This window comes from Rhinatrema bivittatum, chromosome 6, assembly GCF_901001135.1.
Source record: "Rhinatrema bivittatum chromosome 6, aRhiBiv1.1, whole genome shotgun sequence".
Lineage (NCBI taxonomy): Eukaryota > Metazoa > Chordata > Amphibia > Gymnophiona > Rhinatrematidae > Rhinatrema > Rhinatrema bivittatum.
This window is the reverse complement of record NC_042620.1, coordinates 71,077,715-71,101,261: the sequence shown is the minus strand read 5'-3', so window position 1 is coordinate 71,101,261 and position 23,547 is coordinate 71,077,715. Positions and strand designations below refer to the sequence as shown.

The window sequence follows — 23,547 nt, the reverse complement described above, 5'->3', positions numbered from 1 at the left end:
ATGGAAACTCTTCGCTCCGTAATAATGGCAGTACAACTGGGAGAATTCCTAACCTCCTTGGACTTTTCCGAAGCCTACCTTCACATCCCAGTCCATCAGGATCACCAGCGCTTCCTGTGCTTTGCGTACTGGGTCAACATTACCAGTTCCGAGCGCTACCCTTCGGCCTATCAACCGCCCTCAGAACCTTCACCAAAATCATGGTGGTCGTGGCGGCAACACTGAAGAAGGAAGGGATCCTAGTACACTCTTACCTGGACGACTGGCTGATCAGGGCAAAGTCTTCAGAAGAGAGCCGGCAGGTGACCAGCAGAGTCAAGATCCTACTGCAGGAACTCGGTTGAGTCGTGAACATGGACAAGAGCAGTCTGCAGCCCTCTCAATCGCTAGAGTACCTGGGGGCCCGTTTTGACAGCAAACAGAACAAAGTCTTCCTCCCTCCACAGAGGAGAAAGAAACTAAGGGAACAATTACGATTGATGACCAATGCACGCCTCAAGGTATGGGACTATCTTCAAGTCCTCGGCCTCATGGCATCAACCCTGGAGGTCATCCCATGGGTAAAGGCCCATATGCGACCACTCCAGCGCTCCTTATTGTCACAATGGAACCCATTGTCCCAGGACTATTCAATTCGCCTCTAACTACCAGCAGAGGTACGTTCTCAGCTACAGTGGTAGCTACAGGAAGACCACCTAAGCAGAGAAGTAAGTCTATTCCCACAGCCTGTGAGGGTGGGGAGCCCACTGTCAGGAACTGACGGCCCACGGACAATGGAACAAAGCAGAGGCGGAATGGAACAAACCGCCTGGAAGCTTGAGCAGTCAGACTAGCTTGCCTGCGATTCAGCCACAGACTCTGAGGCAAAGCAATTCGAGTAATGTCAGACAACGCGACAACGGTTGCTTACATCAACTGCCAGGGAAGAACCAGGAGCCAGCAGGTATCATTGGAGATAGACCCTCTCATGGCATGGGCAGAGATAAACCTACAATGGATCTCGGCCTCCCAAATCGCAGGAAAAGGCAACGTCTCGGCAGACTTCCTCAGCAGAGAGATCCTGGACCCGGGGGAATGGACGCTGTTGACCACAGCCTTCCAACTGATAGTAAATCACTGGGGCCTCCCAGCCATGTATCTACTGGACACCCGTCTCAGTGCTCAAGTCCCCAGGTTCTTCAGCCGCAGACGAGAGCCACACTTCCAAGGAATCAACGCGCTCGTCCAGACTTGGCCAGAGGAAGACTTACTGTACGCCTTCCCCCCCATGGCCACTATTGGGCAAGGTCGTCCGCAAGATAGAAAATCACAGGGGATTAGTTCTACTAGTGGCCCCGGATTGGCCAAGATGACTATGGTACACAGACATGCAAAGACTCCTTGCGGGGAACCCTCTGTGCCGACCTCCACACAGGAACCTTCTCTGGCAGGGTCCGATTCTTCATGAAGATCCATCTTGATTCTCTCTTACGGTCTGGCCCTTGAGAGGACTCACCTCAAGAAACGCGGTTACTCAAAGGCCATGATTGACACCCTGCTCTGAGCGCGCAAGTTTTCCACATCCCCTGTCACATGGTAGGAGCAATGGACGGCCGGTGCCATCTTGTGCTCCTACCATATGACATGGGCCGACCAATGGCACCGGTAGCCCCTGTGACATAGTAAGGGCAAAGGCTATCGGCGCCATTTTGAACACTGGCAGCCGACAGCCCGAGTGCAAGAGATCGTTCCAGGACCCCTGCTGGACCACCAGGGACTTTTGGCAAGTCTTTGGGGGTCAGGGGGGTGGGGGGTTGTAGTTAATTAAATTTAAAGGGTTGGGATGGGGTTTTTGTTTTTGTTTTGTTTGTTTTTTTAACTTTAATGGGACAGGAATACCATACGTAACTAATGGACGAATCGGGGTCCCCCGGAAAAGGATGTAACTGATTTGGGTCCCGACGAATACGAATACCGAATCGAACGTATCTGTCCCTGCTGCACATCCCTAGGTACCATACAACTGCGCACTGACCCTTCCTTCCTACCGAAAGTAGTTTCCGAGTTTCTCTTGAACCAAACCATCTCTGGATGAACATAAAGTCTCGGAAGACTCATGCCTTCTTTTTATTTATTTTTTATTTATTTAAATTCTTTTTACTATACCGATGTTCAAGACCATGTCTTATCGTACCAGTTTACATCAAAACCAGGGGGAAAAAACCAAAATTATAAGCATGAAAGTTACAATGAACAGGGAGAGTAATTCAGGACAATTGAAAGTAGAAGGAATTGGATTAAGAAAGCGTTTTTAAGGAAATGCACAACAGGCAACTATAAACAATTGTTTTGCAAGTCATTGCTAGTTGGGGAGAGTCTCATACTGGAAAGGCTTGAGAGAACAGCCAAGTTTTCAGTTTCTTTCTGAAGGAAAGAAGACATTGTTCCTGGCGTAGATCTGGGGGTAGTGTGTTCCATAGCTGTGGTCCGGCGGATAACAGTGTTCGTTTTTTAAATTAGTTGTGGATAAAGGTTTTGTGTGGAGGTACCTGGAGAGTTCCTTTGTATGCTGATCTTATCGGTCTATTGGAGTTTTAGAATTCGAGTGAGATGGTGAGTTGTAGTGAGGATTGATTGTATAATTTACAGACTATATATTTTTTCTTAATCTCTAATCCCTGCAGGCAGCATTCTAGCTCTATCCTATTTCTTGCCACCTGTAGCAGGCTGCTCTGATTTGCTATTTCTGCACAAAAACTTAAGCAAGCAAGGGGGGGAGGGCGTGGTTCTTCAGCATTTTACACTTTATTCCTTAATACTCAGCAAGACTTACGGGCCGATACAGTAAAAAACGCGGGGGATGTTCTTCGCCATCTAAATGTCGGCAGACTCCTAGTGTGGTACCTGGAAAGATCGGACTCGGTGCACAGAACCAGACTGCTTGTTCGTTCTTCACAGCGGGAAGAAAGAAGGAGAAGCGGCTTCGCGGGCGACCATAGCCCGCTGGATCAAGGAAGTAATCAAGGCAGCCTACATAGAGGCAGGGAAGCCCTTACCACTACAGGTTAAGGCTCATTCTACAAGGGCACAGGCAGTTTCTTGGGCAGAAACCAATTTACTGTCGCCTGCCAAGATCTGTCGGGCGGCAGTGTGGTCCTCCATACACACCTTCACCAGGTTCTACTGCCTGGATGTTCAAGCCAGAGAAGACGCAGCCTTCGCAAGGGCAGTACTAAGTGGACCACGGGCAGCCTCCCGCTGGTCCTGAGTCCATCTGGCTACACGCTAGGAAATGGAGAAATTACTTACCTGATAAATTTGTTTTCCTTAGTGTAGACAGATGGACTCAGCATCCCGCCCACAGCTGCCCCAGAAAAGGAGAACCTCTGATAGCAAACCTCTAGACTAAGCAAATACGGATAAGCCCGGCCTACCCCTAGTTCAAGACACCCATAGTTTGTCTGGTGTCAGCATCAATTGGTTGAGTGCACTGGCGGTCTCCAGTTTGGAAATTAGTTGAACCAGTTCAAGTTTTAATCAAGTTTAATCAAGTTATTTAAGCAAAGATATATCCACAATAGCTTTTCGAAGAGAATACTGAAGAGCTGAGGTTACTGCACGGGTATATCTAGAGTGATGTCAGCTTTGAAATCTGACTCCATCTCCCATCTGCTAGCAGAAGAGCACAATACCCACTGGTCCTGAGTCCCATCTGTCTACACTAAGGAAAACAAAATTATCAGGTAAGTAATTTCTCCATTATCTATATGTTCAGCAGTTTGTTCTTTGGTAGTTTCTACCATTTTGCCTTACACAGATGTCAAACTCACTGGTCTAATTTCCTAGATCACCCCTTGATCCCTTTTTTAAAAATGTGTTACATTGGCAATCCTCCAGTTCAGGTACCATAAATATTCTTGATAGTTTACAAATTTCTAATAGCAGCTCCGCAATTTCATTTCTTGGTTCTTTCAGCACTCTGGAATGTATGCTATCTGGTCCAGGTGATTTGTTACTCTTTTTAATTTGTCACTTTGCCCTAGTACATCTTCCAGGTTCACTGAGATTTGTTTTCAGTTCTTCTGAATCATCATCTTCGAATATCATTTCAGACATGTGTATATCTCTTACGTCTTCCTCAGTGAATACTGAAGCAAATAATTCATTTAGTCTCTCTGCTCTGGCTTTGTCATCCCTAAATGCTCCTTTTATCCCTTGATTATCTAATGGTCCAACTGACATTCTCACAAGCTTTTTACCTTGAATGTACCTGAAAAAGTTTTTATGAGTTTTTGCTTCCATAGCAAGCTTCTTTTTAAATTTTCTCGTTGCCTTCCTTATTAATGCTTTGCATCTGACTTGCCAGTACTTATGCTGTTTCCTTCATTTGGATCCCTTTTCTATTTCTTGAAAGAGGTTGTTTTAGATATAGCCCCTCTCACCTCACCTTTCAACCATGCCAGTAGTTATTTAGCCACCTTTCCGCCTTTTCTAATGCATGGAATACATCTGTTCTGGGCTTCCAAATTGAGCTAAACTCAGACATGGATCTTTGCAGTTGCTTCTTTCAGTTTTTTTAAGCACCACCATTTTTAGCATCTGAGGAGCTTTGCAATCATGGATCCCAGCCTCTTCCAAAATCAACAAAACTTTCAACCCAACAGAGAAACATTCTAAGGGCAAGAGGTATGAAGCATTTTCCTGACTAGCAGACTGTCACCTTGGTCACAAATGCAGAACGCAGATAAACCCTCACCACATAAGAATAAGAAGATCATAAAATTATAAATGAAAAAGGTGCAGACAAAATGAACTGGAAACTACTACAAGCCAGACTCATATACAGAATAACAGTGCAAAAACAAAAACATCGCCATTGCTCTTAAAACAAAATCAAGAAATATAAATCAATCATAATAGTAAACCATACTAATAAAAAGAATATTTCAAAAAAGATGACTAATAAAACATTTAATAAGACTAAGGTTAAGAGATCTATCAAACCATTATAATTGATATAGAATAGTGCAGCTCGCATCCTTACAGGTACACCTCTAAAGCATCACATTTCCCCCATTCTATTTAATCTGCATTGGTTACCTATCAAATACCGGATACGGTATAAAATATTAACAATAATCCATTCTTTACTAAATAAGCATAATTCTATATGGCTTTGTTCAATCCTAAGAATTTACAACCCTTCGCGAGAACTTAGATCTTCTAATAAGAATCTCTTAGATGTTCCAACAGTAAGGCAAGCAAGATTGAACATTACCCGAGAAAGGGCCTTTTCAGTCGCAGGACCTGTACTTTGGAACGCATTACCAAACCCTCTACGTCAAATTTGCTAGTGGCAAAGATTTTAAAAAATCACTTAAAACGCATTTGTTTAAGGAAGCATTCAAAGCATTTAAAGTTATGGAACAAGAGGCAAGATAATCTTTCTAATATTCTTCTTTAGTAGATAGAAACAAAAGTGGTTATATCTGTTTCTCTTTAGTAAAGTAATAAAATATGCAAAATTTTTATATTATATTGACTGATACCAATGTATTTTTATTCTGACTTTAATATTTTATTTTCACTTTTATTACTATTTGAAGTTTTAGTTATTTTAATTTCTTTATTTTTATTTTGAAATAATTGTAATCTGTTCAAATTCATTTGTAATAACGGTATATAAAAAGTTTTAAAGAAAATAAATTAATTTAAATAATTTAAACATTTCCCAAAATTCAATTAAATATTTCAAAACAGCAGACATACCAAACACCACCCAATAATTTAAACTAATAAAAATTTAAAAAAAAACAAAAAACCTCCCCTCTCTCCATACCTGGAAACGTTTGATTTCCAGTCACCCTGAGATTGTAGTGGATTAGTGAGGAGAGGTGGAAGTCAGGAGAAGAGGGAATGCATAAACTTCCTCCTCTCTTTCTTGTATACACATATGTTCATTCACACACTCACTCATATACCATTCTTCCCTCTCTTCTCATTCCTCACTTCTACTTCCTCCCTTCCCCTTCTCACATTCCTTCCCTCTCACTCTCACCTTTCAATCATTTACTCCTTCCCTCTCACTCCCCCCTCCCACTAAATCCTATTACCATCGCCGCTCTTTCACTTCTACTCACCCTCCTCCCTTTCCTCATTCTCACCCCTTCCCTTTCCTTATTCTCACCCCTTCCCTTTCCTTAGTCACTCACTCCCATTCATCACATTCCCTTCCCTCTCTCACCCCCTCCCATTCACTCCCTTCCCACTGTCACTTTTTCCATTCTCTTTTCTTCCCCTCTCATCCTCCTTCTCCATCCCCTTCCCTTCCGTCTGTCACTGTCTCCCTACCACCCACTCTATTCCCTTCTCTTCCTTCCTGTATCACTCACTCTCTCCCTGTCAGACATTCACCACCCTCACCCCCTTCCCTTCCTTCCATCTCTCTCTCTTCCATCTCTCTTCCCTTCCCTTCAATCTCAACCTCCCTTCGTTCCCTTTCTCAGATTTTCCCCTTTCTTAGAACCATATAATGCACTCTTCCTCCCTAGGAAGAAGACGTGTACCTGTTGGTTGGATGACCAAAGTCTGCCAGCAGATCATCATCCGATCTATGGTAGTACAGGGCCTCTCCTCGCTAGCGCACCATTACTCGGGGTCTTTCCTTGCTGGCGTGGTGGTGGGAATCCTACTAATGCACGACTGCAGGCACCGTGGTGCAGGTTCTCTTCTTGCTGGCAGGAGCAGGAACCCTACCACTGCATAATTAAATAGCACCAAGCTCTGACTTGCCTGATATCAGTCCAGGAACGACGTTACACTGATCAGCATTTCACAAGGGTGACACTCGGGCAGGCAGTATCAATGGGCCACATATAACATAAATGTACAAGAGTTAGGCGGGCCAGACGAAAGATTGTGACGGGCCGCAGTTTGCCCACCCCTGCTAAAATGTGCAGGGCTATGGCATTCTTCAGGCTTTTTTTCTGTATGCCTTCTGCCATACAAAAGCTCTGCTAATTAACATTACATACACTCCTAGAAATAAAAATATACTTTGTTTCAAAGATGTTCTAAATATAAAATACTGTTAAGGGAAGAAATTATCTCCTGTAAAGAAATTTGATGCTGTGCAGTATTATGCATTTTCTTTTCAACTAAAAAGCAAACTACTGTATATACTTGATAGCCCTGTGTAGTATGAGATAAGTAAAGCTTTTTCTAACAGAGCAGGCTGCAAAGCGGGGTGACTAGGATTCAAATTAAACTGACACTTCTTGCGACTGGTAAAATCACTTCACCTTCTTTTGCCTCAGGTAAAACTTAGGGCCCTGTTTAACTAAGCAATTTTCCCATAGACACAGAATAGAGAATAGTGTTAATAAATCAAACCCTTAGATTGTAAGCCATGTGGGGACAGGGAAATACCTGCTGTACCTGAATTTAATCTGCTTTGACGTGGTTGACCAGTCACAAAAGGCAGAATATAAATCAAAAATTTAAAAAAAGAAAACAAATTTCTTTGATTCGTTGTTTAGTACTATACTGCCCTCTGCTGTAAATGTTTGTGTTTTATACTAGTCAGGATTTTATGTGTACTGAATCTGATTGCAAGGATAAAAGGTCTCTCTGTTTCAAGATGGATAGAAAAAATGTATACTTGCTAAAGATTAGGTTTTAAGTTTGGGTAGTAATTACATGAGTAGTATAATTATACCCATTTATATCCAGCCAAACAATTATTAGTAACTATAGTTTCATCCATACACCACCACCACCACCTTTGGGAATAGCCAGGCTATTGTTCCCTTCATCCTCTGGTGCTGTCTTCTCTCCTTTCCTTTCCACCCATTTCAGAGTCTGAGGAGGCAGTTTCTTCTAATAACGCCATACTCTCCTCTGCATTGGACACTCTTGCTGCATCCTCACCTGTCCTAGAAGGCCTGCCAAATCCCAAACTTGGCTCACCTCCAGAATTCACTTTCTACATTCCTATACCCATAGCTTAAGTCCCATTCACATACCGACTTCATGTATTTCAAATTCATGATATGCTTGCTGAGGAAGATTATGATGTCCATGCCACACATCCTTGCCTCCAATCTCCTCTTGTCATTTTGCCATATTCACCCACCTCCTCCAACTGCCTCTGCCTCCTATTTTCCATTCACTCTCTGCTCAGATTAGTGATGATTTATTCTATTAAAAGACTATCAAGATTAACAGTGAATTCTCCACCAAACTTCTGCCGCTGCCTCCACTACATTCATTTTCCTTTTCTTTAGCCCTTGCCACATTATATTCCTTCTTAATGTATGTAGAGCCACACACATCAGAAACTTAATTATTAAAGAGTTACGGAGACCTAAAGAAAATGATCAATACCACAACCAAAGACTGCTTCTATAGACTTCAGGTCTTAAAAAGACTCAAACCTCTACTATTTTTCCACGACTTCAGGACAGTTCTACAAGCCTTGCTATTTGCCAAAATAGACTACTGCAGCGCTCTCCTCCTGGGTCTCCTTAGCTCTTCCACCAAACCTCTACAGTTGATACAGAACGCCGCGGCAAGAATCCTGACCAACACCAACCGTGGAGAACACATATCACCCATCCTCCATAACTTACACTGGCTCCCAGTTAAATACAGAATCCTTCACAAATCACTCACTTTAATTCACAAGTCCATCCACAATCACCTTCATCTGGACCTCGAATTCCCCCTCAGACTCCATATCTCCAACAGACCGACTAGAGAAGTATACAAAGGAACTCTACAAGCCCCGCCAACCAAAGCCACTCGTCTCAACTCAACCAAAGACCGATCCTTCTCGACAGCAGGCCCAGCTATCTGGAACAATATCTCCTCAGACCTTGGGCTGGAACCCTGCCTCTCAATTTTTAGGAAAAAACTCAAGACATGGCTTTTCCGCCAAGCCTTCTCAGATCCCCCTGATGCACACTAGACAACCGTACAACTTCATGAACAATGGCGCTATGTACTACCTTTAAGGTCTTAATTAACTACTTCTGATTCATCTATTGTTTATACTCTTTATTTCTTTATTTATTACCTCCCTAGGCCTTTTTTTCCAGCGGTCTACGCTTCCAAGTTTACTATCCTTGTTGAATGTAACTTTGCTCTTCCTGTTCAAACGATTTTTTGTTACAGTTCCCCAATTCGATGTAAACCGATCTGATATGGTCATCAACCATGAAGGTCGGTATAGAAAAGTGTTAAATAAATAAATAAAATATATTTAAAACGGGTGATTTTTAAGTTCACTTAAGGTACAATACAAATTTCATTGACCACCAAAATGATTTAACACCCTTTTGTGAAATTATAATCTTAGGAATCCGAACACTTCTTACAATATGCTATAATTTTGCTGTTATTTATTATTATACATTAACCATTCTCAAAAAGCTAAGCTAAATACGTTAAAACACATACATGGCCTGGTTCAAATGATGATTGAGAGTCTATTTGAACCAGGACACGTATGTGTTTTAACGCATTTAACTTTAGCTTTTTGAGAATGGTTAATGTATCATTTAATACATAATTTTTATTTTAGGTTTCCGTAAATGTATTTGTTTGGTCCCCTGAGGAAGGAGTCCTCAAACATGAGCCGTGTTGGGCCGTTAAACATAAGCTTCTATAAAAGCTAAATGACTTTGGTTTTCTTCTTATAATAAACAGCAGCAAAATTATAGCGTATTGTAAATATGTGAGGTCTCCATAACTCTCTAATAATTAAGTTTCCGATGTGTGTGACTCTACATACATTCTGATATATATATATACGGCATATATATATATCAGAATGTATATATATATATACCGTACACTTTTCAGTTCTTTATTGCGTTTTCTCACATTTTATTCCTTATCTGAAATTCCCTGTACATAAGAACATAAGATATGCCATACTGGGTCAGACCAAGGATCTATCAAGCCCAGCATCCTGTTTCCAACAGTGAGCAATCCAAGTCACAAGTACCTGGCAAGTACCCAAACATTAAACAGAACTCAAGCTACTATTCCTTATTGATTAATAGCAATTTATGGGTTTTTCCTCTAGGAACTTATCCAAACTTCTTTTAAACCCAATTACACTAATTGCTGTAACATCCTCTGGCAGTGAATTCCAGAACTTAACTATGCGCTGAGTGAAAAACTTTTCTTCAATTTGTACCCAGATCAGTCCAATCCAGACCCCTAGATTTTGCATCCCTGCCAGCAGATGGAGACAGAGAAAGTTTTACTAACACTGCTACATAACCCTAAGTGCCACCTGCAGTCCCTCAGTATTTCTCTCTCCAGCAGATAATAGATGGTGCAAAACCTGCAGTTCTGCAGTCAGAAAAAAAAACAGTAGAAGAGAGCTCAGGGGGTTAAGACCTGGTGGGACCATCCCCCTCGGTTGAACTGGACGAGCTGGGGGTTGGTGACCCTTTAGTATGCTCAGTCCTTAGTTCTGTGGGATGTACATCTGGTGGTCCAAATTCCTCCCCTTTACGAGGCGGCTGAGGCAGCTTGAGGCACTGTAAAGCAGTTTGGCAGCCTGTTCCCACTTGCAGCTCTGTTTTCCAGCCTATCCAGGGAAGTATTCTAACTTTTTTGTTTTTGGCAGTAAATTTATTTAAGAAAAAAAAAAGTCCTGCATTTCTGGTTGGGGTGGCTGGGGTATTTTTACACAATGGCAGAACATGCAAAATGGACAGCTATTGAGGAAAGGTTCTCCCACGTGTAGCATGGTGTTGGCTTTGTCCGGCTCAATCTTGTGGGGTTGCGTGCAGGCTTTTTGTCGGGCAGAGAGGGGCCTTCTGAAGGTCCTGTCACTGCAGCAAAGGAGAAACAGGCTTCCGCTCATGCTCCTCAGTTGCATCTGGGTTTGCGCTGGGCCAGGGCTTCTCTGTCAGTCAGCACAGGAATGGCAGCCATTTTGAATTCTCAGGCGGCTTTTGCCACATCAGTGGGGTGGAGGGGGATTCCCCTCTGAGGTTATCCCCGGCGTGTTCGGGCTCTGGGGAGGAGCATAGGGGCTTGGTAGGTGAGGGTTTTTCCTATTCTTCCGGTTCCTGAGTTCTCTCAGCACTTATCTGGCTCCTCAAGGCCTTTCTATGTGGACTTTGTTCGTTTATTATATGAGGCCTATTTAGCAAAGCAGCTTGCTAAAGAGACGTGTTTGGGGCCCAGGTCTGGCCTTTGGAGGATCTGGCTCCAGATCTCAAGCCGGAGCAGGCAAAAAGGAAAGCAGTGTTCTCCCGTCCAGCTTGTGTTGGGCCTTTCTTCAGCGTCGGGAGATGCAGTTGATGAGTCGAAGGTTTCAGATGCTGCCCTAGATGTGACAGTGGTGCTACCTGCAGTTGATCAGGCAGTTGATAATAGATGCAGGTGGCACGGATCAGGTAGGGGATCCAGAGAAGATCCCTGTTACCGAAGGAGATGACCCCAGGATGGTCCTTCTTTTTTGTAAGGAGAAACTGTGACTCTTGATTCCTCAGGTTCTGCAGACTCAGACTCAAGGTTCCTCAGGAGGACTCTGTGTTTCGGCAGTCGTCTGCCTGCTTCAGGTCACCCCGACCTAACAGCAGCGGCAGGAACAGAGTTGGACCACCACAGAATTGATTAGTACCCATAATAAAAGGGGCATGCACAGGGAAGGTTGGGACACCTGCTAGGGAGCGGATACCAGACACCCAAGCACATGAAAAGAAAAAATTAAAGAAAATAAATTGAAGAAAAATAATAGAGATTTGAAGAACAAACACGGGGGCTATTTAGGGAGACAAACACACAGCGGTTGCCTCACACACAGCCACCGCACATTGCTATATCAGGGAGTTCCCTTAATAATTGGTTGTTTATTTTCACCGATACCAGTAATAGCAGAGGCTATTCCTAAGTAAACATGATTAATAGCATTTAATGGACTTCTCCTCCAAGAACTTATCCAAACCTTTTTTAAACCCAGCTACACTAACTGCACTATCCACATCCTCTGCCAGCAAATTGCAGAGCTTAATTGTGTGTTGATGAAAAATAATTTTCTCCGATTAGTCTTAAATGTGCCACTTGCTTAACTTCGTGGTATGCTCCTTAGTCCTTCTATTATCCAAAAGTGTAAATAACCGATTCACATCTACTCGTTCAAGTCCTCTCATGATTTTAAAGACCTCTATCATTTTCCCCCTCAGCTGTCTCTTCTCCAAGCTGAACAGCCCCAACCTCTTCAGACTTTCCTCATAGGGGAGCTGTTCCATCCCTAATGTTATGGTGGTGGTTTTGGCAGATCTACGTCAGGAAGGAGTTCTGGTACACCCCTATCTAGATGACTGGCTCATCAAGGCAAATTTGGAGACCCTCTGGTGTCAGTCGGTTCAGAAAATGCTCTGGCGGATAGTCTCTCTGCTGGGTGGTGAACCTGGCAAAGAGCCATTTGGTTCCCTCGCAGTCCCCGGAGTATCTGGGGGCTCGCTTCAATACATGGAGTGGCAGACTGTTTCTCAAGGAGGAGAGAGTACAGAAACTACAGGGGCAGGTTTGTCGGTTGTTGGGACAGGCGGTGCCCAAGCTCTGAGACTGTTTGCAGGTCCTGGACTCTACGGCTTCGACCTTGGAGTTAGTACCATGGGTGTTTGCAATTATGCAGCCTTTGAAGAGGGCTTTTCTCTTCCATTGGAATCCTCTGTTGGAGGAGTTCCATCTTCCCCTGCCACTCGAGGGAGTCAGCAGGAACAGTCTGTCTTAGTGGCTCCTTTGTTCCAACCTGGACCATGGTGTGGAGCTGGAGGTTCCAGATTGGGTGATTCTTGTCATCGATGCCAGTCTGTCCAGTTGGGGGGGCGGTTTGTCAGCAACAATCAGCGTAGGGCTGGTGATCCAAGAAGAGGAGGCATTTCGCTTTCTTGCTTTTCTGCCTTTGGTGAGAGGTTGATTGGTGAGGGTCCTGTCAGACAATGCAACGACAGTAGCCTATATCAACTGGCAGGGAGGAACTAAGAGTCAGGTGGTAGCCCAAAAGGCTCAGGAGTTGATTCTCTGGGTGGAGCAGCACTTAGAACAAATAGCGGTGACACACATTGCAGGGGTCAACAACATGTAAGCGGATTATCTGAGTCGCAAAGTATTGGAAGCGGGAGAGGGGGAGCTGTTAGAGACTGCGATGCATCTCATCCTCAAGAAGTGGGGTTGTCCTCATGTGGATCTAATGGTGACTCGTCAGGCGTTTCAGTTTTTCGTTGGCGGAGAGAGCATGGAGCTGAAGGCCCATTGATGCTCTGGTTGTCCCTTTAGCATCGGGATGTATTACTTTACGTTTTTCCTCCATGGCCTCTAGTAGGCAAGGTGTTGTGATGGAAAGAGAAAATCCGAGCAAGGTAATTTTGGTGGTGCCAGAATGGCCATGTCGGCCCCAGTGCGCAGATCTCATTAACTTGGCCGTGGATGGATCACTGCGCTTCGGCCATCTAAGGGGATCTTCATCAAGTCAATATTTTTGGATCAGCCGCACACTTTTGTCTGGCGGCCTGGCTTTTGAGAGTGGTGTTTGAGAGACAGAGGTATCCTGAAGTAGTTATTACTCCTCTGTTACAGGCTAGGTGAAAGTCCACATCTCTGTTGTATGTGCGTGTCTGAAGGTTTTGAAATCTGTGTATTGCTAACAGGTATGAGCTCTCAAAGCTATGATTCTTATATTTTGACCTTTCTTCAGGAGGACTTAGTCAAAGGTTGGCCTTTAACTCTCAGGGTCCTGGTGGCTGCTCTAGTTGTCTCAGAGGTAGGTAGAGGGGTTTCTCTGTCCACTCATCTAGATGTAATAGGTTTTCTCTGGGAGGCAAGGAATTTACATCCTCTGGTAAGGAGTGTTTGTCCATCCTGAAACCTTAATCTTGTTCTCAGAGGTTTATGTGAGGCTCCCTTTGAGCCGCTAAGGAGAGCAACTCAAAGATTTGACCCTTAAGGTCATTTTCCTGGTGGCCATATGTTCAGCTAGAAGAATTTCGGAGCTGCAGGCTTTGTTTTTCCAGGATCTCGTCATGCAGATATCGGACTCGGGGGTTTCGTTGCATACGGTACCTTCTTTTTTTTTTGCCTAAGATGGTCTTGGCATTTCATGTGAATCAAACAGTGGAGCTTCCAGCCTTTCCTGAGGTGGACTCCTCCGTACCTCATGCAAGGGAGCTTAGGCTCTTAGACGGGCGGAGAGCCTTGTTTTGGTATCTGAAGGTGACTAATGACTTTAGAAGATTGGATCACCTGTTTGTTTTGTGGAATGGATTGAAAAGAGGTTGTCAAGGCTCTAAGGCCACTATTGCACATTAGCTTAAGGAGGCCATTAGATCAATGTATATAGCTAAGGGTCGACCAGTTCCTGATGGTTTGAGAGCCCTTTTGATGCGATCTCAGACAGCCTCGAAGGGCGAGGCTCAACAGGTTTCTCTGCAAGAGATTTGCAGGGCAGCAACGTGGAGATCTCTGCACACTTTTGCAAGGTACTATCAGTTGGATGTTGGGAATGTTTGCGAGCGGGACTCTCCAGGTCCCACCCTAGTTAGGGAGCTTAGGTATATCCCAGGATTCTGGACCGATCTGGGTACATACAGGAAAAGGAAAGTTGTTACTTGCTAATTTTTGTTCCTGTAGTACCACAGATCAGTCCAGAAACCCGCCCAGTCTGTGGAGGAGGAGAGTCATCCGCATCATTTGTTTTTGGCATGGAATACAGTTTGTTTGTTGGGTTAATGCTATTGGTTTTTGTATGTTAGACTTCTAAAGAGGTCACCATCCTCCGGTTCTTGGGAGAAGTTAGGACTTTGTTAATAATCAAGTGGTATTAAGTTTTGGTATACAGTTTTTTGATACTTGGGTACAGGTCATTGCTAAGTGACTGCAGGTAGCACTCAGAGTTATATAGCAATGTCAGTAAAACTTTCTCTGTCTCCAATCTGCTGGCAGGAATGCAAATCCAGGAGTCTGGGACTGATCTCTGGTACTATAGGAACAAAAATTAGCAGGTAAGAACACAGTTTTCCTTTTACAGAGGAGGAACTACCCATCTTCCTTCTTCCTCCAAACTCACTACTAGTTCCTCTGATCCCATTTCCACCCTACTCTCAGTTCTACTTCTCCTGCAGACATCCCCTCCATCTGTCACTTCTCACTGTGATTGCACCATCTGCTTTCATTAGTCGCTCTTCAGAAAACCCTCAATCGGACCTACCTGCCTTTCAGTCTTCCCCATCTCCCTCCTCTTTCACATTTGAACTGTTTAACATGCTGTTCAGCTCTGCTGTCTTCACTTTTTCATCTCAACAATTCTGGATCTGCTCCAGTCTAGCTTTTGCTCTTTACATTCCTTAGAATCTGCTCTTGCTAAAGTCTCCAGTGATCTGGCCATAGCCATGGGCTTTGATTTTTGACACTATTGATCACTGCCTACTCCTGACATGCTGTACTCCATTGAGTTCTGGGACTCTGCTCTATCATAAATTTTCATCTTTTACTGTAACCTGTGGTGGTTCTTCCCTACTACTTTCTTCTGTTGGTCATTTTTCCTCAAGGTTCTTTCTTGGGTCCTCTCTCTTCTATTTACCCTTTGTCCTTTAGTGATCTAATCCCTATCCCCATCCCACGGCTTTCAGTACCAGTTTTCATGACTTCAAATCTACTTATCTACACTTGAAATTTCATCACAAACCCAGTTCCAAATCTCAGCCTTTTTATCTGACATCGCTTCTGAGATGTCCCACCCACTATCTTAAACTTAATATGGCCAAAATGGAAATTCGATTTTCCTCCCCCAAATTAATTTCCCTTCTTATCTCTGTAGATGGTATGCTCATCCTTCTGGGTTTTTTAGTTTGTAATCTTGGTCATCTTTGATGCCTCTTTCCTTCTCTACATATATCCAAAATATCGCTAAAGCATGTCATTTCTTCCTCTATAACTGCTAAAATCTGTCCCTTCTGTTTTGATCATGCTACCAAAATGTTCATCTATTCTTATTTTTTTTAACTTTTTCTTCACAGGCTTCCCATTAAATCATCTTCTCCTCTGCAATCTATTAAAAACTCAGTTGTTCACCTTCTCTTCCTTCAACATCGCTATGACCATGTAACCCCATCATCTAAAGTTGTTCTTTTGGTTCCCCATCCACTTCTGCATACAGTTCAAGTTTCTCTTACTTGCATACAAATGCATTCACTCTTTTTATATATAAATTTATGTATCGCATATCAATGTTTCTAAGCGACTCACAAAGTTCAACTTTCCTAGTGTGGTAGCCAGATGGACTCAGAACAAATTGGTATAGTATGCTCTGCTAGCAGTTGGAGACGGATCTGACGTCAGCACGGGTATATATACCCCTACAGGAAGTGTAGCAATTCAGTAATTTCCGTCTCCAAAGCAGTTTGGAGTGCCTGCACGCTGCAGAGCGTGTTTTCCAATACTACTTTCTATTTTCTACTTCTATATTCTACTTACTAAATTTCTACAAGAACATCGAGCCCCCGCACTCCTGCGGTTGATACCCTTGGGTCCCTCCCCCAGTTGTTTCCCGGGGTGATTTCCGCGATCCCTCGGAGGTTTTAGGCCTCAGTCCGGTGGCCGAATCGAGGCAGGGATCTAGCCCCGCGAGCGAGATGCAGGATGGCTTCAGAAGGGTCTCTCCCTAAGCTCCATCAAGGTTCAGGTGGCTGCGCTGTCTTGCTCACGGTCCCCAGGAGGGATGGCAAGACCATTGCCACGCACCCAGATGTTTCTCGCTTCCTGAAGGAGTCAAGCACATTCGTCCGCTACTGAAGTGGCCAGTGCCCCTGTGGAACCTCAACCTAGTTTTGGATTTCCTCGCGGGATCCACCTTCCCGACCCCTTCGGGGCCTGTCTCTCGTTCGCTAACTTTGAAGATGGTTTTCTTGCTGGCAGTGTGTTCAGCAAGCCGCATCTCAGAGCTACAAGTGCTGTCCCTGCCGTGATCCCTTTCTCAGAATCACTCCTGAGGCGATCCATCTTCGCACGGTTCCCTCTTTTCTACCTAAAGTAGTCTCACAATTTCCCTCAACCAAACCATATCCTTGCCTACCACGGTGGGTTGAAGAATCAGAAGGACGTTTAATACGCCCATCTCGACATCGGCCGATTGCTGCCCAGATATCTGGAAATGACACAAGAAGTACGAAAGACGGACCATCTGTTCGTCCTGCACAGCGGAAAGAAACAAGGTGAAGCGGCCTCTCGGCCCACCATCGCCCGCTGGATTAAAGAAGTTATCAGAGCAGCTTACGTAGAGGCCGGGAAGTCACCGCCTCTACAAGTCAAGGATCATTTTACCAGGGCCCAAGCAGCGTTTTGGGCAGAATCCAAGGATGCTGTCGCCTGCCCTCCCTCCATACCTTCTCCAGGTTCTACCGTCTGGATGTCCAGGCCAGGAGGACACAGCATTCGCGAGGGCAGTCCTACGCGGTCCTCAGGCAGCCGCCCGCCCGGGCTGGGAGTAAAGCTTTTGTACATCCCATTTGTTCTGAGTCCATCTGCTACACGCTAGGAAATGTTGAGATTACTTACCTGATAATCTCCTTTTCCTTAGTGTAGACAGATGGACTCAGCATCCCGCCCGGCTTGCCGGTATACATGGGTTCACCGATTCAAGGTAGGCCATGTTATTTTCTTACATAAGAGCGTCCCCTTTGCCAGGTGTCGACGCCTTCCGGTTGAGAATGCTGGTGGTCTCCAGCTCCTATCAAATCGGTCAGGGGAATCCTGTTTTACTATTTCATTGATCGTCAGTACACATACATCCATAACAGCTTTTGCAAGGAAGATTACTAAATTGCTACACTTCCTGTAGGGTATATATACCCGTGCTGACGTCAGAATCCGTCTCCAACACTGCTAGCACGAGCATACCATACCCATTTGTTCTGAGTCCATCTGTCTACACTAAGGAAAAGGAGATTATCAGGTAAGTAATCTCAACATCATTACCTACCTTTTCCTCTGCCTCCCTACAGCCTTCCTCATGAACTCTGTTCATTGGGCATATTGCTTTTATCTACGCCCTTCTCTTCCACCACTAATTCCCTATTGTGTGCTTTTCACCTAGCTGTACCATATGCATGAAACAGATTTCCTGATTTGGTTCATCATGCTTCTCCTCTGGCCATATTCCAGCACAGTCTAAAACTTCATAACCACTTGTGTATAATAAATACATTCTCACAGACTTTTGTTAATGTATGTTGTTGTTACTAGATTGAAAGCCCATTGATGCATATATCTGGTATGGCTTTAAAAATGATTACTATAGAACATAAGAAATTGCCAAACTGAGTCAGACCAAGGGTCCTCAAGCCCAGCATCCTGTTTCCAACAGTGGCCAATCCAGGCCATAAGAATCTGGAAAGTACCCAAAAACTAAGTCTATCCATGTTACCATTGCTAATGGCAGTGGCTATTCTCTAAGTGAACTTAATAGCAGGTAATGGACTTCTCCTCCAAGAACTATCCAATCCTTTTTTAAACACATGCTATACTAACTGCACTAACCCACATCCTCTGGCCAACAAATTCCAGAGTTTAATTGTGCGTTGAGTAAAAAGAACTTCTCTGATTAGTTTTAAATGTGCCCCATGCTAACTTCATGGAGTGCCCCCTAGTCTTTCTACTATCCGAAAGAGTAAATAACCGATTCACATCTACCAGTTCTAGACCTCTCATGATTTTAAACACCTCTATCATATCCCCCCTCAGTCGTCTCTTCTCCAAGCTGAAAAGTCCTAACCTCTTTAGCCTTTCCTCATAGGGGAGCTGTTCCATTCCCCTTATCATTTTGGTAGCCCTTCTCTGTAGCTTCTCCATCGCAATTATATCTTTTTTGAGATTGCGGCGACCAGAATTGTACACAGTATTCAAGGTGCGGTCTCACCATGGAACGATACAGAGGCATTATGACATTTCCGTTTTTATTCACCATTCCCTTTCTAATAATTCCCAACATTCTGATTGCTTTTTTGATTGCCGCAGCACATTGTACCGACGATTTCAATGTGATATCCACTATGACACCTAGATCTCTTTCTTGGGTTGTAGCACCTAATATGGAACCCAACATTGTGTAATTATAGCATGGGTTATTTTTTCCCTATATGCATCACCTTGCACTTATCCACATTAAATTTCATCTGCCTTTTGGATGCCAATTTTCCAGTCTCACAAGGTCTTCCTGCAATTTATCACAATCTGCTTGTGATTTAACTACTTGAACCAATTCGTCGTATTCTTTCCAGATCATTTAGAAATATATTGAAAAGTAAGGGTCCCAATACAGATCCCTGAGGCACTCCACTGTCCACTCCCTCACCTGAGAAAATTGCCCATTTAATCCATACCTCTGTTTCTTGTCTTTAGCCAGTTTGCAATCCACGAAAGGACATCGCCACCTATCCCATGACTTTTTACTTTTCTAGAAGCCTCTCATGAGGAACTTTGTCAAACGCCTTCTGAAAATCCAAGTATACTATATCTACCGGTTCACCTTTATCCACATGTTTATAACTCCTTCAAAAAGTGAAGCAGATTGTGAGACAAGACTTGCCCTGGGGTAAAGCCATGCTGACTTGTTCCATTAAACCATGTCTTTCTATATGTTCTGTGATTTTGATGTTTTAGAAACACTTTCCACTATTTTTCCTGGCACTGAAGTCAGGCTAACCGGTCTGTAGTTTCCCGGATCGCCCCTGGAGCCCTTTTAAATATGGGGTTACATTTGCTATCCTCCAGTCTTCAGGGTACAATGGATGATTTAATGATAAGTTACAAATTTTACTAATAGGTCTGAAATTTCATTTTTTAGTTCCTTCAGAAACTCTGGGGTGTATTACCATCCGGTCCAGGTGATTTACTACTCTTCAGTTTGTCAATCAGGCCTACCACATCTTCTAGGTTCACCGTGATTTGATTCAGTCCATCTGAATCATTGCCCATGAAAAACTTCTCCATTACGGGTACCTCCCCATCATCCTCTTCAGTAACACCGAAGCAAAGAACTCATTTAATCTTTCCGCGATGGCCTTATCTTCTCTAAGTGCCCCTTTAATTTATTTTTATTTTATTTATTTTTTAATTTTTTATCTACCGAAGTTCTAGTAGGGATAACAAATCACTTCGGTTACATTAAAACGAAGAACTGCTCAACAGATAGCGGAGCTTTACATGGAACCGTATAAACCCCTCGATCATCTAATGGTCCAACTGACTCCCTCACAGGCTTTCTGCTTCGGATATATTTAAAAAGTTTTTACTGTGAGTTTTTGCCTCTACAGCCAACTTCTTTTCAAATTCTCTCTTAGCCTGTCTTATCAATGTCTTACATTTAACTTGCCAATGTTTATGCTTTACCCTATTTTCTTCGTTGGAATCCTTCTTCCAATTTTGAATGAAGATCTTTTGGCTAAAATAGCTTCTTTCACCTCCACTTTTTTAACCATGCCGGTAATCGTTTTGCTTTCTTTCCACCTTTCTTAAGTGTGGAATACATCTGGATTGTGCTTCTAGAATGGTATTTTTTAACAATGACCATGCCTTCTTGGACATTTTTTACTTTTGTGTAGCTGCTCCTTCAGTTTTTTTTCTAACAATTTTTTTCTAATTTTATCAAAGTTTCCCTTTTGAAAGTTAGCACGAGAGGCCTTGGATTTGCACACTGTTCCTTTTCCAGTCATTAAATCAAATTTGATCATATTATGATCACTATTGCCAAGCGGCCCAACCACCGTTACCTCTCTCACCAAGTCCTGTGCTCCACTGAGAATTAGATCTAAAAATGCTCCCTCTCTCGTCTGTTCCTGAACCAATTGCTCCATAAAGCTATCATTTATTCCATCCAGGAACGTTATCTCTCTAGCGTGACCCGATGATACATTTACCCAGTCTATATTGGGGTAATTGAAGTCTCCCATTTTTACCCATTCATAAGACTAAGAGTAGGCAATCCATTGTCTAGTTTCAGGTTCTGCTTCTCCGTTACAAAAACAGGCTTGAGTTGAGGTGGTAATGGCCCTTTCCCTTTCCATCTTAGCTCTGATAGGAAAGAATTTGAGGTTTGCAAGCACAAAGAAGTGCCTGGTTTTATTCTTTCATCTACTGCTGTAGATCATGTGTGTGCTAGAGGTAGAAAGGGACCAATGTGTTAGCCAGCCAAAGGTGGATTGATGTGTTTGAGGCAAAAAATTACAACCTTCAAGAATATTCACAAATATGTTGGGAAGAACCTTTGTAATTCCAAGTACTTAATATCTTTAAGCATTCGTCAGCCTTCCTAAGCTGCTATTTCTACTAGACTAATTTTATTTTCTTCTCATAGTGTTCATGCCACTCCTGCTAATAGATTAGTAGAACATGTTTTTCTTTGGGATATATGTTGCTTTATGTTCTATTGCACCATTTGTATTTACCTAGGTTTAAAAAAAAAATTACCATTGGTGATTTTTTACACACTTGGGCCACCATATAGCCAAGTAATAACATCCTTTCTTCTGCTTACAAACTTTGTGCTTTTGTTGGATGGAGTGTAAGTTTAATGTGTTATTTTTATGTGGGTTTAGGATGTGAGTGCACTTCTAAATGCTTTTGCCATTATATTTTGTAATGTGGATTTTCTGTAGTAGTTACCATATGCGTTCTTTATATGGGGAGGATGTGATAGGTTTGGGGGGTTTTTTTTTGTTTAAAAGCTGTTACTGCCTTTTACTTTCCCACTCACAGTGGGGGTTGTGATTAATAATATTAGGATTTTATTTATGATTAAGTATTTTATTGTTCCATATCTTCTATTATGTATAGTGTGTGTTATTATTGTACCTTGTTTCTAAATTGTAAACCACTTTGATATTCCTTTTTTAAGAAAAGAAGGTAGTATATAAACCAAACTAGAATATAACCTTGACAGTATTTATTCTTTCCTTTTTAGGCTTTTGAGCATTTGCACCAACTGGAGCTAATAAAACCAATGGAGGGGCTATCCTTGCGCACACAGAAAGAATACCAGCTAATGAAATTGCTTTTAGACCACGATCAACTTATGGATGCTTTACAGAAATATCCAAATTGTCCCACTGATGTTAGACAGTGGGCAACATCTTCACTGAATTAAAGTCTAACATCACTTTATCCAAAATGTCTTTCAAAGAGCAAAAGCAACTTTTTCATGATTAGGTATTTTTTCTAAGTTAATGTAGATGTACATTTATTAAAATTGATTTTTTAAAACTCTAGGCTGCATTGTGTGTTTTTGGAAGGTAAAATTGGAATTCTTTTTTAGATCAGTTCTTTATATGATCACTGCAAAAATGAAAGGACTACTTTGACTTTCCTCATGGTATCCTTAAATCTATTTTGTCAACCACAGAGTGAGCAATATAAATTAGTAGCCCCTCAAAGTACATTTATAAATGTACTTTGAGGGGAGATGTAATGGTCGTGGTTTGCATTCATAACTAAGGACTAAGAGAGGGGACATAGAAAAGTGCAGGAAATTTGATGGCAACGGTATTGTTTGTTCAGCCAGTTAATTGAAAAACATTGGGGGTAAAATTAGCACAAAGTGCAGGCAACTAAGATATATTTTTTTTCTGTAATTTAATGAGTGCACAGAAATTCTGTTTGGGCACGCATCATAAAATACCTTGATCTGTAAAATAAGCATGCAAATGTAAAATTAGTTAAGGCATAACTTCAACAAGTAGGCATGAATTAGCCATTTTGCATGAATGATGTTCATCTGATTGGCTCCAACATGGACCCTGTTCTCTGAGTTCAATAAAGAGTACTGAGCTTGCACGGGATTTCCCATGCATGCATGGATCCCTTGTGAGTCTCCTCATTTTTTCTTTCTGAGGTGCTTCATGACTGTGTCCCAGTCTCACTCAAATTTTTTCTAACTTTCTGGGGCCTAATGCCCCATCTGCTTTGCTTCAAGTTTTTCTGCTGCTGCCTCAACAGCCCCTCAAGCACAACATTTAAGTTCTAAAAATCAAATAATAGATACAAGGAAATCAATAGAAGATGTTTAAAGTATGGAGAAACCCAAAGCTAAAAAGTGTAGAGTAAGTTTAAAGGCCTGTACCAGATGTCCCATCAAAGAAATGCATTCAGTCTGCTACTGATGCTTGGGCTCTGACCATGACACCTCCACCTGCTAAAGCAGTGGTCATATGCCCCCCAGAATGCAGCATTATCACACTTGAAAGGTGGAGGCCCCTAAGGAAAGCTTTGTTAGATAAGAGCCTTGGTGCAAAAAGTCAAACCAGAAAGATTCCCCCTCTTGTTTCCTCACAAACACATGAAATGCGCTCCCCCTGTGATGCTGGCCACCTGATCCGCCTCAGGTCAGAGGTTGAGTATGGCGCAGAAAGCTTTTGGCATTGGAGGAGGTGCAGAAAAAAATGCCAAGGAGCAACAGGGATCCCTCTTCAAAGGTCCTTTCTCCTTGTCATTGAAGAAGATGGGTTGCAGGGCTTGGGCCAGAGCAAACACGTTCTCAGTGCTGAGGTGTTG

General features: G+C 42.9%; 1 protein-coding gene across 10 annotated transcripts in view; it reads left to right on the top strand.

Moving 5' to 3' along the window:
• The window catches only part of ORC4 (origin recognition complex subunit 4), a 179,691-nt gene extending 156,990 nt beyond the window's left edge, over positions 1 to 22,701 (top strand). For all 10 annotated transcript variants that reach the window (XM_029605426.1, XM_029605431.1, XM_029605433.1 and 7 more), the window contains one exon: positions 21,962 to 22,701. In XM_029605426.1, coding sequence (XP_029461286.1) covers positions 21,962 to 22,144 — 183 coding nt within the window. In that variant the 3' untranslated portion in view covers positions 22,145 to 22,701. The remainder of the gene's footprint in view (positions 1 to 21,961) is intronic.
• The last annotated feature ends 846 nt before the right edge of the window (positions 22,702 to 23,547 follow it).